This window comes from Aedes aegypti, chromosome 1, assembly GCF_002204515.2.
Source record: "Aedes aegypti strain LVP_AGWG chromosome 1, AaegL5.0 Primary Assembly, whole genome shotgun sequence".
Lineage (NCBI taxonomy): Eukaryota > Metazoa > Arthropoda > Insecta > Diptera > Culicidae > Aedes > Aedes aegypti.
In genome coordinates this window covers 291,839,581-291,854,637 of record NC_035107.1, presented here as the reverse complement: position 1 = coordinate 291,854,637, position 15,057 = coordinate 291,839,581, and the positions used below count along the sequence as shown (strand labels likewise).

Below are 15,057 nucleotides of genomic sequence, written 5' to 3'. Positions count from 1 at the left end.
GATCATACTTCCGGGGAACCATGAAGTAACCGAGTTGTTGTTGCGAAATCTTCATGCTGGTCTCACCCCACTCACAGCTACAGTCAATCAACAATACTGGGTGATCGGCCTTCAGGCGGCGGTTCGCTCAACAGTCCAAGGATGTACTCGGTGCGTGCGAATAAAGGGAAAGACGGCGACACAGCACTTGGAGGTCGCAAGTGACCTCTCGACCAACATGTTTATTTTGCATTGAAGCGATTCATTTCACAAAGGTCCCATCCGAACGAAATTTGGTCGGTTTGAAAAACAAACTTCGTGGGAACCCAGTCGGACTGAACGAAATCCAAACTGCGCGAGAGACCCACAACGAAGCTACCGATCGGTTTTTCACCAACTTGGGCATTAAGTGAGTGTTCAACCCGCCTTTAGCACCGCACCGTGGTGGCATCTGGGAGACGACGGTCGATAGCGCCAAAAAGCACCTAGTGGCAGTCTTGGGCAACGAAGCTGCAACGTTTGACTCTCAACAATCCTGGCGCAGGTTGAAGCGTGTCTCAACTTGCGGCCGCTATGTCTATTTTCTACCAATCCTGACAGGTGTGAAGCGCCTACCCCAGAACATTTCCTGGTTGGGCAGCCGATGAACCTCATCCCGTAGCCTGAGGTCCGTCACATACCAATGAATCGCCTGGATAAGTGGCAACTTCTACACAAGCACACAACGGGAATCTGGCGTCGTTAGCGAGATGAATACTCTGCAACCGCGGAGCAAATGGCAAACAACGGAGATGAACAACGAAAAAGCTTCCAAAACTGGCTGCGGTTGTGCGGGAAAAATCGATCCTCCAGACAGTTACAGGTTCTACCGAACCACACTGCACACTGGGCCAGGAGCAGAATTAAGCCAGACAAAACCTCTAGCGCTTTAGGGGCGGTCCATTAATTACATAAGGGTTTATGGGGGGAGGGGGGGTCTTAGATTTCTTACGCGTCATACAATTTATTTTTAATTTTCATACAAAAAATCTTACCATGGGGGGAGGGGGGGTTGAAAAACGCCGAAAAATGTCTTACGTAAAAAATGGACAGCCCCTTAGGAGTGTATTTTTTCGAGTTGGTGTCAAAGGAGACTTATCTTGGATTTGTTTGTTCTTCAATTTGATGATAAAAGTTAGTTGGAAATTTCGCCGCATAGATGGCGCTTTGATACAAACTTTTTTTTTAGCGTCTTCGGCAAAGTTTTAGAACGTGTATAAATACGAAAAGTTGTCGAAGACACCAAAGTTCTAGGACTTCAAATAACAAAATTATTGTAAAAAATGTGTAAATCACTTAAATTTAACGTTTTTTATGCTTTTTCCGTCCAAATCGTGAAATGTTTCATTTTGAAGTGATTATAAAACGAAGCCAAACTTTGAATTTTCAAGTGCACATGTCTGGACAATGTGACAACCGTTCGCGTTGAAAATCGATCAAATTGCTTGCTTGCTGGTGGTGACCAATGGGATAAATTTTCAACGTGGAGCACTGTTTGGTTCTCAAGACTTGTGCTCTGTAAAATTCGAGTTCTGTCTCAGTTCTTCAGTGTCAAGACTGAAAAGCCAATCTATCATCAACAAGGAACTACCGTAATTCGGGGTGTAGTTGATCAGTGGGGAGAAGTTGATCATTCACGTACCCACATGTATAAACTGTCAAGAGATCTATGATTCGGTTTCAATTAGCACAATTTTTGTGACATCGCATTACCTGATGGCTGTCCTTGATGTTCCTAAGTTCGGTTTGACATTCAAGATAATTATACCATGGGAAAACAGATTTTTTATGGAATTTTTGATGAACTGTTGAAGGGTTCTTCTCCAAACAATCGACTATTGACAAGGCTATATAAATACTACATTTAAATAAACTGTTTTTTACATTGCAGATATATTCAGTAAATCCAGTTTTGAATTTGCATTGTGGATAAACAATCATTTTCTGAGTAAAAAATGTACTTTTTTGTACGCGAATTGCTAATTTCAAAGAAAATTGCATACCTTTAGGCGTTTAATGTGGTGTGTTCTGTAATTTCCAACATTCAAATTAAAATTTGACCGATATATCATTAAGTTGTAAGCTTTTTGTGGATTGATCCAGATTCAGTGACCCCAAATTTAGTGAATAGCATATCTCTTTATTTTAGGAAACTTATCGCAATACTTGATCAACTTCACCCCGGAATCAAAAACTTCACTATTTGATTTAAAATAAATAATTTTATTATTAAGTGAACATTTCGTCGAAATTTCATTTGTATAATTTGATAGATATCCAACCAGTACATGTTTTAAAAATATTTGGATAATAATACATGCATTCTACTAGGAGTTACAGAACAGAATCGCTCGAAAGTGATCAACTTCACCCCATTTTACGGTACCAACGATAGAGTAAAATGGGGCAAAAGTTCGAGTGGCGTAAGAGTTTCTTTTTAAGATTTCTAGCTCAATTCATAACAAAACTTTTTAATGTCGTGGTGGTTCGAATGCTATTCAAGTAAGAGACTTTCACTCCAAATATCATAAAAATCGATTGAGATTTGGAAAAGTTATGGCTATTTGTTGTTTTTCGACGTGAATATTGTAATCAAACTTTCGTTGCATGGAACCAATTGAAGATAAAATCTTTTTCAATATTTTATGTAAGGGCGTTTCTAAGCCTATCATAAAGCATCCTTATTAGGATATATTAGATTTTGCATAAATGCTTGGAAACAATTTTTGTCCCATAGTGGGGCAAAAGTTCGAATCAGCGGGGCAAAAGTTCGACCCATGTCTAAACTCACGAAAAAATTTGCAAATTGCTTAAAATCTACATATTATCTTCGAATTTAGCTTAATTTGTCTGATCGTGCGAAAATAATCATCATTTTTTTTCATTTACGCTTAGTTTTGCTAAAATCTGCTATTTTTGAGTATATTACAATTAACCCTGTTTTGGGCAATTTTTTGATGAAAATTTAGTGTGTATTTTTCGGCAAATTTAAGTTTACGGCTGGTGTAAAGTATGCCTGCCATAAAAGGATCGATATTTTGTGTTTTAGCCAGCGAACTTTTGCCCCACTCTAGATTCGAACTCTTACCTCACCGGTGGGGCAAAAGTTCATTTAAAACAATCATTTTTAAAACTATTATAACTAAAAAATGGGTAATTATTTTGACACAAGTTTGTTCAGCAAAATTATAGCCAATATGTTGAAGGTTCACTGTATGGTATTGCTGTTTGCGTTTGACGTGCAAATCCAGTTTAACTGAGCTTCAAATGCGGTAACACAAAGTAACCAAAGGATACTTAGCAACCATGATGCATATCACCGCCAACCTAGCAAAGAAAATCAAAATTTGACTTCGCCTTCCTTGTTGAAAATCTTACCGCATTTGATATTTGCATTTCAAACGCACACAGCAATATTTGTTTTGTTTCAACTGCTATTGTTTTCCTGAAAACTTTGATTATACCACTAAGGTCGAACTTTTGCCCCACCTTTCTCTATGTGTTTTTATCGGTCCAGTCTAAGGTCCAATTGACTTGGAAAGGATCTCCAGAGTCCTGGAAAGGATGCTTTCTAGAATCACGAGAATAATGCTCCCGTGAAGTATGGAAAAGATGCTTTCAAGAATCCCGGAAGTAATATTCTTCATAATCCTGACTGGAATTTTCTTTACAATCCAGGAAATAATTCTCCCCAAAATACTCCAGGTTTTTGGAAAGGCTCCTCCTTTTAACTTTGGAATGGATTGTTTCCACTATACTGGAATGGATTATATCAACAAGCCTGAAGGCATTCTCTCCCGATTCCTTGAAGCTTTCTTTTTAGAAGCATTGAAAGGATTATTTCAAGATATTCTCCAGAATCGTAGAAATGGTTATCTCCAAAGTATTCAGAATTTTTTTTTCTAGAAACCAAGGAACTCCAAACTCCAAAGAAACTTTCTCCAACGTCTTGGGAAGGATTTTTTTCCATTGAACTTGGAAGGATTTTCTCTGGAATCCTGGGGAAGATCTTCGATACAGAAGCATGAAAGGGATTCTCCCAAAAATGCTGAGAAGGATCCCCAAATCTATGGGATTTCCTTATGAATCCTAGGCTCTGAAGGGGTTCTTTTCATAATCTTATGAGGAATATTTTACTGTAACCTGAAAGAGATTTCCTCCAGGTTCATTAGAGAATATTTTGGGAGAGATTCTATTTGCAATACTGGTAGCAGTGGTTTCTAAATAGCAGAAACCTGGGACGAATTCTCTTGAAGCTTGTGAGGGATTCTCTTTAGAACTCTGGGAAGTTTGCTTTTTAGAATCATGGAATCCTCTCTAGGAGACGTTTGTCAGGTCTTATGAAACCGATTCGTAGTTAGCACATGACTTCCCTAGTTAGTAAAACGAATATCTGCGTTCAAACCATGCACTGCGACCCTCCCTGAATCCCACCTTTCACCACTTACCTCCAGATAGTTCGGCGTGTACCGCTGGGGCATCGCCGGGTTCTGACTGTTCTGCTGTTCGTACCGCAGCGGGCTCATGGGTCGCCGGTAAGCGCCGGAAGCGACCGCCGCCGCCGCTGCCTCGTCGCCCATGTTCGGTGGCAACGACTTTGACAGCATCGTCAGGTTATAGATGTCCTCGTAGTCAGACATGTGTTTCTCGAGGGCGGCTCGCGGTGGCCCATAGGTGTCCGGCGTCCGTCGATCCGTCGTTGCATTCGGGTACATGAAGGGATTGGTGAATGCTCGCTGCTGTTGTTGTGGAGTTTGCTGGAGTGCTTGCAGCTGTTGCTGCTTGTGCTGCTGTTGCTGTTGAAGTTGCTGCAGCTGTTGTTGCTGCTGCTGTTGCTGTTGGATCAGCTTCTGGATGTACAGGTCTCGTTCGATGCGCTTTGCGTTGCCGTAGAGCGCATCGTTGTAGTTATGGCTTGATTGTGCGCTCGGGGAGGGATACGCATTCGGGTCGTACGCTAACTGATCGTTGAAGCCTCGCTTGATGAGAGGTGATTGTGATTGTACGAGGTTGGGATTGTTCATCGCGTCCGGAGTCTTGACTCCGTAGATCGGGTCGTTCGGTCGTAGCTGTTGGGGGTCGTGATCGTAGCGATCGGGTAGATGTTCGGGACTAGGGGAGGAATAGCCGCCGTCGGTGGCTCGCCTGGGTTTGGGTGGTGCGTTGGCGTAGAGTGGCTGAGAGCCCCCGCCGTTGTCGGAGACTGGAGTCACCGGAGCCTGGATGATACCCGTTTTGCAGATCTGCGATTGGTAGGTTTGGATTCCGGAGTCGCTGTTATCTCCACTGCGAGCGTTGTTCGATGGAGGACTAGTTTCCGACTCGCTGCTGCCTAGCATCATGGTGGCCAGGGTTAGCATCCGGACCCAGGAGGTCATCGATTCGGCCGTTTCGGCGGCAAACACGAACGTGCGCATGTTTGTGTGTTCGCACTTGAAGGCGAACTTGCGGTACACCTTGTCCTCCGGGAAGCACGCTGATATTTTGTAGGATGGCAGTAGTACGGTCCCTAGGAGTTTCTCCTCTTCCTGGCTTTTGTAGTAGTACAGAACGTATTCAGCCAGGACAAACCAACGCCTTCGCCAGACTTTGAGGCCGTCGGAGCCCTGTTTGAACAGCCAGCCGGACATGCTGACTGGGGCGTTGGGAGGTCGCTTGGTGACCGGGGATTTCAAGGTGTGCACGGGTCCGCTTTTCCGCCGTTCTAGACCATCATGCGAGGGCGATGATAGAGAATCCGAGTTGGGGGATTTCTGGGTCTGCGATTGGGGTTTCATGCCGCTGATTTGCGTCTGGCAAGCTTGGTTCACCACCTGGCCGGGGATGTTCTGCTGGATGATGATCTGGTTCGGTGCCGGCGATTGAAGGTTGTTGGGGGTTTTGGGGTGCATGTGCTTTTGCTGAGAGGACTGGTAGAAAGCTTCGTTCATGGCGTGTTGGTTTGTGGCGGCAGTTGCGCCGTAGTCGTGGATGTTTGGGTTGGCGAGCTTCATCGGACCTTGGGCCGGTTGAAAGTGACTCGTCAGGTTCAGACTGGAGGGTGGGGCATTGCGGTTCTGTTGATGTTGCTGCTGCTGTTGGATCTGCTGTTGATGTTGCTGGGAGAGATTCTGGAGGAGATTCTGCTTGAGGTGGTAGTTGGGGACCGGGGGGTTCAGCTGTTGACGCAGGGCGAAGGTTTGCTGTTGATGGGCAAGCGCTTCCGTTGCGGTTTTGATTTGCGCTTGTATTTTCTCACGCTGCAGTTGCTGGAACTGCAGTTCGAGCTTGGTGAGTGGTTGCTGCTGGTTCGTCGCGTGATTGTGCTGCGTTGACCTTGGGGCCGTTTGGTAGAGACGTTCCCGTTCGCCACTGCCACTCGAAGGGGAACTCGTTTGATAGATTTGATCGAAATGGTAATGACTTCCGATCGTGTGATGGTGCTGCTGTTGCCCGGCATGACTGGAGCTGGAGTATTCGCTCAGGTAGAGACTGTTACTGTTCGATTTGGGACTGCTGTGTGCGCTGAGGTGTTGTTGCTGCTGCTGTTGAAGTTGCTGTTTCTGTTGCTGCTGCTGTTGTTGTTGGTGTTGTTGCTGGGGTCGTATTTGGTGTGGATAGTTGATCTGAGCAAAGTTCGATGCAAAGCTCTGATACTGCGGATGATTTTGGAATACTGGTGACCTGGTAGGTCGATATTCGTTGTTCTGTTGTTGAAACGTGGGAGGTTTCGTTTGTGGAATCGGTGCAAGGTGTGAGTTTGCCTGCTGGAGCTGTTGCAGCTTTTTGCTCTCCATGGTAGTGAACGTGGGTGGATCGATCCTGCAAAGAAAATACCAAACGAGAAAGTCAACCAATTAGTATTCAACACACAAGACATGTCTTCGGTATTCATTCGAATGCGCTACTGTTCGAGGCGGCTTACCAATCCCACAATTGCCAAAGACAGCTAAACATTGTGTGGCTTTTGCGTTTACGACACTTTTTACGAAACGATTTTTCTACACTAATATCTAAACTGTACTATGCTAAAACGAAGCGATTCCAATTGACGACGGTGCACGAAAATGTCTAATTGAAATTCCATCGCATCCTTTCCTGAAAAAAATACTTGCGTCAGAGCACTGGAATGCAAATGAAACGGGCGGCACAACACTCTTGACGTGAATTTTCGAGCCGATATATTACTGCGAAACGGTGGACACATGCAAGTCTTGGACAGCGATTCAAATTTTCTTCAAACATCTACACACTTGTTCTCTCATAATCGCCGTTTAGGCGCAATCGAAGACTTTAAAATATTAATGTGCAAATTGCAAGTCAACGCCCGTTCCATGACCCAATTCGCAGTCGGCACCAGTAGTATTCCTCTTCTGAACCCGCAAATCATGTATCCATCGTCCACTTGTGCTGAACTTTTCACCAAACGTCCAATTTTCCTTGGCATTTCGCGACCGAAAAAAAAGGAAAATAATCTCCTTACTCTAGAATCCACCAAAGTAAGCACTACTACGCGGAGCAGCCCTCTAAAGAGCAAGCAGCACTACTACGCATAGCATCACTTTCGACTGCCCAGCTGCTTGCCTTGCCTTCGTATACCTTCTCGCAGGAAATTTTCCCGAACCGAGCATAAATCGATATTCTGCTACTAGCACAAATCAGGGACTGGATGAAGTGAAGGAATGGCCAAGACTCCAAGCAACTAGCCACTACTATAGCTAATAATTTGCGCATTTTTTCATACTCCTCTGACACACAAAACCCTTCAACTTCAAGCATTTCCAACCAGCAGACCTAGCACAAAATACCAACTCCATCAAATGCGAATGTTTTTCCTTGGCTTCGTCAAAATAATAAGCTCACACCTTCTCTCTTCCTTCAAGATCATAAGAAAAAAAAAACTCCGCGCGCACCCCGTTTGTACACAAAAATTCCGTTCCGTCCGATTCCTGGTGACGGTGATTGCGATCTGAATGGATTCGGATGCTCTACGACCAAACACAACCCACCGACTAGTAGCGGAGGAAACTCTCCCAAAAATATGGTGCTTTTCTGCTCGCGCAACCGGATGGCTCTCCCTCTCGGCGAACATAAAAGTAAACCCAACGAACGACACAACATCGACACTGACTGACTGCGTGCATGGCATAAACTGGGAACGTGCGATGCATTTTCCTATGCTGGTTTCGAAATTGTCGCGCCAGTCTACCCTGCTGCCTGCCGCCTAGCGAAGCGGGGTGCGGAGAGGAATTCGAAAAATTACATGTTTCATGTTGGAGGGAGTGCTTGACGTAGGACTACGCTTGCGAATCGAGGTTGTGGTTTCTTGCTATAGTTTCCTTTTCGAACCAGTGGTCTAAGAAGAATTCCTTTCAGAATCATGGAAAAAATCCTTTCAGAATCCTGGGAAAGATTTCTTTCAGAATCCTGGAGAGGATATCTTACAGATTTCTAAGAAGGATTCCTTCCAGAATCATTTGAAGGATTCCTTCCTGATTCATTAGAGGAATTCTTTCAAGAATTCTGGCAAGGATTACTTTCAGAGTCCTCGGTAGGATTCCTTCCAGAATCCTTGGAAGGATTTCTTCCAGAGTCCTGGGAAGGACTTCTTTCAAATTCCTGAAGAGGATTCTGTAAAGGATTCGTTTCAGAATCCTGTGAAGGATTCCTTTCAGCATCCTGTGAAGAATTTAATTCAGAATCCTGGGAAGGATTCCTTCCAGAATCCTGAGATGGATTCCTACCAGAATTCTGGGGAGGATTCCTTCCAGAATCCTAGGAAGGATTCCTTCATGAATCCTGGAAAGTATTCCTTCCAGAGTCCTCACAAGGATTCCTTCCAGAACCCTTGCAAGGATTTCTCCCAGAGTCCTGATAAGAATTTCTTCCAGAGTCTTGTGAAGGATTTTTTTCAGAATCCTGGAGAGAATTCCTTCCAGATTTCTGGGAAGGATTCCTTCCAGATTCATTTGAAGGATTCCTTCCACATTCATGGCAGGGATTCCTTCCAGAATCCTTAGAAGGACTCCTTTCAGAGTCCTGGGAAGGATTCCTTCAGAATCCTGTCAAGCATTCCTTTCGGAAACCTGTGAAGGATTCCTTTCAGAATCTTGTGAAGAACTCCTTTCAGAATCCTGTGAATGATTTTTTCCAGAATCCTGGACAAAATTCCTTACAGAATCCTAGACAAGACTCCTTGTAGAATTCTGGACATGTTTCCTTGTAGAATCCTGGATAGGATTCCTTCCTTCTCCCAAGAAGCTGCAATAGCTTCTCCCGAGAAGCTGGAAAAGCTGCTCCCAGAAGCTGGAAAAACTTCTCCTAAAAACTGGAAAAGTTTTTCCCAGTAAGTGGAAAAGCTTGTTCCAGAAGCTGGAAAGCTTCTTCTAGAAGCTGGAAAGCTTCTTCTAGAAGCTGTTAAAGCTTCTCCCAAAAGCTAGAAAAGCTTCTCCCAGAAGCTGGAATTGGGAAGGAACCCTTCTCAGTATTCTGGAAGGAATCCTTCGCAGGATTCTGGAATGAATCCTTTTCAGAACATGGAAGAAATCTGGAAGGAATCCTGCAGAACAGGATTTTGGGATAAGCTTTTCCAGCTTCTCGGGAGAAGCTTTTCCAGCTTCTCGGGAGAAGTTATTCCAGCTTCTCGGGAGAAGCTTTTCCAGCTTCTCGGAAGAAGCTTTTCCAGCTTCTCGGAAGAAGCTATTCCAGCTTCTCGGAAGAAGCTATTCCAGCTTCTCGGAAGAAGCTTTCCAGCTTCACAGGAGAAGCTTTTCCAGCTTCTGGAGAAAAGTTTTTCCAGCTTCTGGAGAGAAGATTTTCCAGCTTCTGGAGAGAAGCTTTTCCAGCTTCTGAGAGAAGCTTTTCCAGCTTCTCGGGAGAAGCTTTTCCAGCTTCTCGGGAGAAGCTTTTCCAGCTTCTCGGGAGAAGCTTTTCCAGCTTCTCGGGAGAAGCTTTTCCAGCTTCTCGGGAGAAGCTTTTCCAGCTTTTAGGGAGAAGCATTCCAGCTTCTCGGGAGAAGCTTTCCAGCTTCTCGGGAGAAGCTTTCCAGCTTCTCGGGAGAAGCTTTCCAGCTTCTCGGGAGAAGCTTTCCAGCTTCTCGGGAGAAGCTTTCCAGCTTCTCGGGAGAAGCTTTCCAGCTTCTCGGGAGAAGCTTTCCAGCTTCTCGGGAGAAGCTTTCCAGCTTCTCGGGAGAAGCTTTCCAGCTTCTCGGGAGAAGCTTTCCAGCTTCTCGGGAGAAGCTTTCCAGCTTCTCGGGAGAAGCTTTCCAGCTTCTCGGGAGAAGCTTTCCAGCTTCTCGGGAGAAGCTTTCCAGCTTCTCGGGAGAAGCTTTCCAGCTTCTCGGGAGAAGCCTTCCAGCACTTCCTGGGAAAAACTTTTCCAGTTTTTAGGAGAAGTTTTTCCAGCTTCTCGTGACAAACATTTTCAGCATCTGAGAGCAGCTTTTCCAGCTTCTTGAGATATGCTTTTCCAGCTTCTCGTGAGAAGCTTTTCCAGCTTCTGATGAGAAGCTTTTCCAGCTTCTCGTGATAAGCTTTTCCAGCTTCTAGTGAGAAACTTTTCCAGCTTCTCGTTAGATGTTTTTCCAGCTTATCGTGAGAAGCTTTTCAGCTTCATGTTATGAGCTTTTCTAGCTTCTCGTGAGAAGCTTTTCCAGCTTCTGATGAGAAGCTTTTCCAGCTTCTGATGAGAAGCTTTTCCAGCTTCTCGTGATAAGCTTTCACAGCTTCTCGTTAGAAGCTTTTCCAGCTTCTCGTGAGAAGCTTTTCCAGCTTCTGATGAGAAACTTTTCCAGCTTCTCGTGATGAGCCTTTCCAGCTTCTTGTGAGAAACTTTTCCAGTTTCTCGTTAGATGTTTTTCCAGCTTCTCGTTATGAGCTTTTCTAGCTTCTCGTGAGAAACTTTTCCAGCTTCTCGTGAGAAGCTTTTCCAGCTTCTCGTGAGAAGCTTTTCCAGCTTCTCGTGAGAAGCTTTTCCAGCTTCTCGTGAGAAGCTTTTCCAGCTTCTCGTGAGAAACTTTTCCAGCTTCTCGTTAGATGTTTTTCCACCTTCTCGTGAGAAGCTTTTCAGCTTCTCGTTATGAGCTTTTCTAGCTTCTCGTGAGAAACTTTTCCAGCTTCTCGTGAGAAGCTTTTCCAGCTTCTCGGAAGCAGCTTTTCTAGCTTTTCGAAAGAAGCTTTTCCAGCTTCTAGGAAGAAGCTTTTGCAGCTTTTTGGAGAAACTTTTGCAGATTTTGGGAGCTTTTAATGATTATTTGGAGAAACTCTTCCAGCTTCAAGGTAGAAGCATTTACAGTTTCTGAGAAAAGCTTTTCCAACTTCTGAGAAATCCCATCTTCTGAGAGAAGCTTTCCCAGCTGCCGAGAGAAAGCTTTTGGGTGAAGCTTTTCAGCTTCTGGAGAGAAGCTTTCCAGCTTCTGGAGAGAAGCTTTTCCAGCTACTGGAGAAAAGTTTTTCCAGCTTCTGGAGAGAAGATTTTCCAGCTTCTGGAGAGAAGCTTTTCCAGCTTCTGAGAGAAGCTTTTCCAGCTTCTGAGAGAAGCTTTTCCAGCTTCTGAGTGAAGCTTTTTCTGCTTCTGAGAGAAGCTCTTCCAGCTTCTGAAAGAAGCGTTTCCAGCTTCAGAGTGAAGCTTTTCGAGCTTTTCAGAGAATCTTTTTCAGCTTTTTCAGCTTTTCCAGTTTCTGGGGGAAGCTTTTCCAGCTTCTGGGGGAAGCTTTTCCACCTTCTAAGAGGAGCTTTCCCAGCTTTTTAGAGAAGCTTTCCAGCTTCTGAGAGAAGCTTTTCCAGCTTCTGAGAAAAGCTTTTACAGCTTCTGAGAGAAACTTTCTCAGCTTCTGAGATAAGCTTTTCCAGCTTCTGAGAGAAGCTTTTCCAGCTTCTGAGAGAAGCTTTTCCTGCTTCTGAGTGAAGCTTTTCCAGCTTCTGAGAGAAACTCTTCCAGCTTCTGAGAGAAGCGTTTCCAGCTTCAGGTTGAAGCTTTTCGAGCTTTTCAGAGAATATTTTTCAGCTTTTTCAGCTTTTCCAGTTTCTGGGGGAAGCTTTTCCAGTTTCTGGGGGAAGCTTTTCCAGCTTCTGGGGGAAGCTTTTACAGCTTCTGAGAGAAGCTTCTTTCTAGCTTCTCGGGAGAAGCTTTTCCAGCTTTTAGGGAGAAGCTTTCCAGCTTCTCGGGAGAAGCTTTCCAGCTTCTCGGGAGAAGCTTTCCAGCTTCTCGGGAGAAGCTTTCCAGCTTCTCGGGAGAAGCTTTCCAGCTTCTCGGGAGAAGCTTTCCAGCTTCTCGGGAGAAGCTTTCCAGCTTCTCGGGAGAAGCTTTCCAGCTTCTCGGGAGAAGCTTTCCAGCTTCTCGGGAGAAGCTTTCCAGCTTCTCGGGGGAAGCTTTCCAGCTTCTCGGGAGAAGCTTTCCAGCTTCTCGGGAGAAGCTTTCCAGCTTCTCGGGAGAAGCTTTCCAGCTTATCGGGAGAAGTTTTTCCAGCTTCTCGGGAGAAGCTTTTCCAGCTTCTGGGAGAGATTTTCCAGCTTATAAGAGAAGCTTTTTCACTTCCTGGGAAAAACTTTTCCAGTTTTTAGGAGAAGTTTTTCCAGCTTCTCGTGACAAACATTTTCAGCTTCTGAGAGCAGCTTTTCCAGCTTCTTGAGATATGCTTTTCCAGCTTCTCGTGAGAAGCTTTTCCAGCTTCTGATGAGAAGCTTTTCCAGCTTCTCGTGATAAGCTTTTCCAGCTTCTAGTGAGAAACTTTTCCAGCTTCTCGTTAGATGTTTTTCCAGCTTATCGTGAGAAGCTTTTCAGCTTCATGTTATGAGCTTTTCTAGCTTCTCGTGAGAAGCTTTTCCAGCTTCTGATGAGAAGCTTTTCCAGCTTCTGATGAGAAGCTTTTCCAGCTTCTGATGAGAAGCTTTTCATCAGAAGCTGGATTAGAAGCTTTTCCAGCTTCTCGTGATAAGCTTTCACAGCTTCTCGTTAGAAGCTTTTCCAGCTTCTCGTGAGAAGCTTTTCCAGCTTCTGATGAGAAGCTTTTCCAGCTTCTCGTGATGAGCCTTTCCAGCTTCTTGTGAGAAACTTTTCCAGTTTCTCGTTAGATGTTTTTCCAGCTTCTCGTTATGAGCTTTTCTAGCTTCTCGTGAGAAACTTTTCCAGCTTCTCGTGAGAAGCTTTTCCAGCTTCTCGTGAGAAGCTTTTCCAGCTTCTCGTGAGAAGCTTTTCCAGCTTCTCGTGAGAAGGTTTTCCAGCTTCTCGTGAGAAGCTTTTCTAGCTTCTCGTGAGAAACTTTTCCAGCTTCTCGTGAGAAGCTTTTCCAGCTTCTCGGAAGCAGCTTTTCTAGCTTTTCGAAAGAAGCTTTTCCAGCTTCTAGGAAGAAGCTTTTGCAGCTTTTTGGAGAAACTTTTGCAGATTTTGGGAGCTTTTAATGATTATTTGGAGAAACTCTTCCAGCTTCAAGGTAGAAGCATTTACAGTTTCTGAGAAAAGCTTTTCCAACTTCTGAGAAATCCCATCTTCTGAGAGAAGCTTTCCCAGCTGCCAAGAGAAAGCTTCTGGGTGAAGCTTTTCAGCTTCTGGAGAGAAGCTTTCCAGCTTCTGGAGAGAAGCTTTCCAGCTTCTGGAGAGAAGCTTTCCAGCTTCTGGAGAGAAGCTTTCCAGCTTCTGGAGAGAAGCTTTCCAGCTTCTGGAGAGAAGCTTTCCAGCTTCTGGAGAGAAGCTTTCCAGCTTCTGGAGAGAAGCTTTCCAGCTTCTGGAGAGAAGCTTTCCAGCTTCTGGAGAGAAGCTTTTCCAGCTTCTGGAGAGAAGCTTTCCAGCTTCTGGAGAGAAGCTTTCCAGCTTCTGGAGAGAAGCTTTCCAGCTTCTGGAGAGAAGCTTTCCAGCTTCTGGAGAGAAGCTTTCCAGCTTCTGGAGAGAAGCTTTCCAGCTTCTGGAGAGAAGCTTTCCAGCTTCTGGAGAGAAGCTTTCCAGCTTCTGGAGAGAAGCTTTCCAGCTTCTGGAGAGAAGCTTTCCAGCTTCTGGAGAGAAGCTTTCCAGCTTCTGGAGAGAAGCTTTCCAGCTTCTGGAGAGAAGCTTTTCCAGCTTCTGGAGAAAAGTTTTTCCAGCTTCTGGAGAGAAGATTTTCCAGCTTCTGGAGAGAAGCTTTTCCAGCTTCTGAGAGAAGCTTTTCCAGCTTCTGAGTGAAGCTTTTTCTGCTTCTGAGAGAAGCTCTTCCAGCTTCTGAAAGAAGCGTTTCCAGCTTCAGAGTGAAGCTTTTCGAGCTTTTCAGAGAATCTTTTTCAGCTTTTTCAGCTTTTCCAGTTTCTGGGGGAAGCTTTTCCAGCTTCTGGGGGAAGCTTTTCCACCTTCTAAGAGGAGCTTTCCCAGCTTCTGAGAGAAGCGTTTCCAGCTTCTGAGAGAAGCTTTTCCAGCTTCTGAGAGAAGCTTTTACAGCTTCTGAGAGAAACTTTCTCAGCTTCTGAGATAAGCTTTTCCAGCTTCTGAGAGAAGCTTTTCCAGCTTCTGAGAGAAGCTTTTCCTGCTTCTGAGTGAAGCTTTTCCAGCTTCTGAGAGAAGCTCTTCCAGCTTCTGAGAGAAGCGTTTCCAGCTTCAGAGTGAAGCTTTTCGAGCTTTTCAGAGAATATTTTTCAGCTTTTCCAGTTTCTGGGGGAAGCTTTTCCAGCTTCTGGGGGAAGCTTTTCCAGCTTCTGGGGGAAGCTTTTCCACCTTCTAAGAGGAGCTTTCCCAGCTTCTGAGAGAAGCTTTTCCAGCTTCGGAGAGAAGCTTTTACAGCTTCTGAGAGAAACTTTCTCAGCTTCTGAGATAAGCTTTTCCAGCTTTTGAGAGAAGCTTTTCCAGCTTCTGAGAGAAGCTTTTCCTGCTTCTGAGTGAAGCTTTTCCAGCTTCTGAGAGAAGCTCTTCCAGCTTCTGAGAGAAGCGTTTCCAGCTTCAGAGTGAAGCTTTTCGAGCTTTTCAGAGAATATTTTTCAGCTTTTTCAGCTTTTCCAGTTTCTGGGGGAAGCTTTTCCAGTTTCTGGGGGAAGCTTTTCCAGCTTCTGGGGGAAGCTTTTCCAGCTTCTGAGAGAAGCTTTTCCAGCTTCTGAGAGAAGCTTT

General features: G+C 44.8%; 1 protein-coding gene across 19 annotated transcripts in view; it reads right to left on the bottom strand.

Moving 5' to 3' along the window:
- LOC5577636 (putative mediator of RNA polymerase II transcription subunit 26) overlaps positions 1-15,057 on the bottom strand; it is a 100,078-nt gene that overhangs the window by 23,378 nt on the left and 61,643 nt on the right. For 8 of the 19 annotated variants that reach the window (XM_021838168.1, XM_021838170.1, XM_021838171.1 and 5 more), the window contains one exon: positions 4,467-6,819. In XM_021838168.1, the coding sequence (XP_021693860.1) occupies positions 4,467-6,819 (2,353 nt within the window). The other 11 variants (XM_021838178.1, XM_021838179.1, XM_021838180.1 and 8 more) reach the window with 9 other exon arrangements.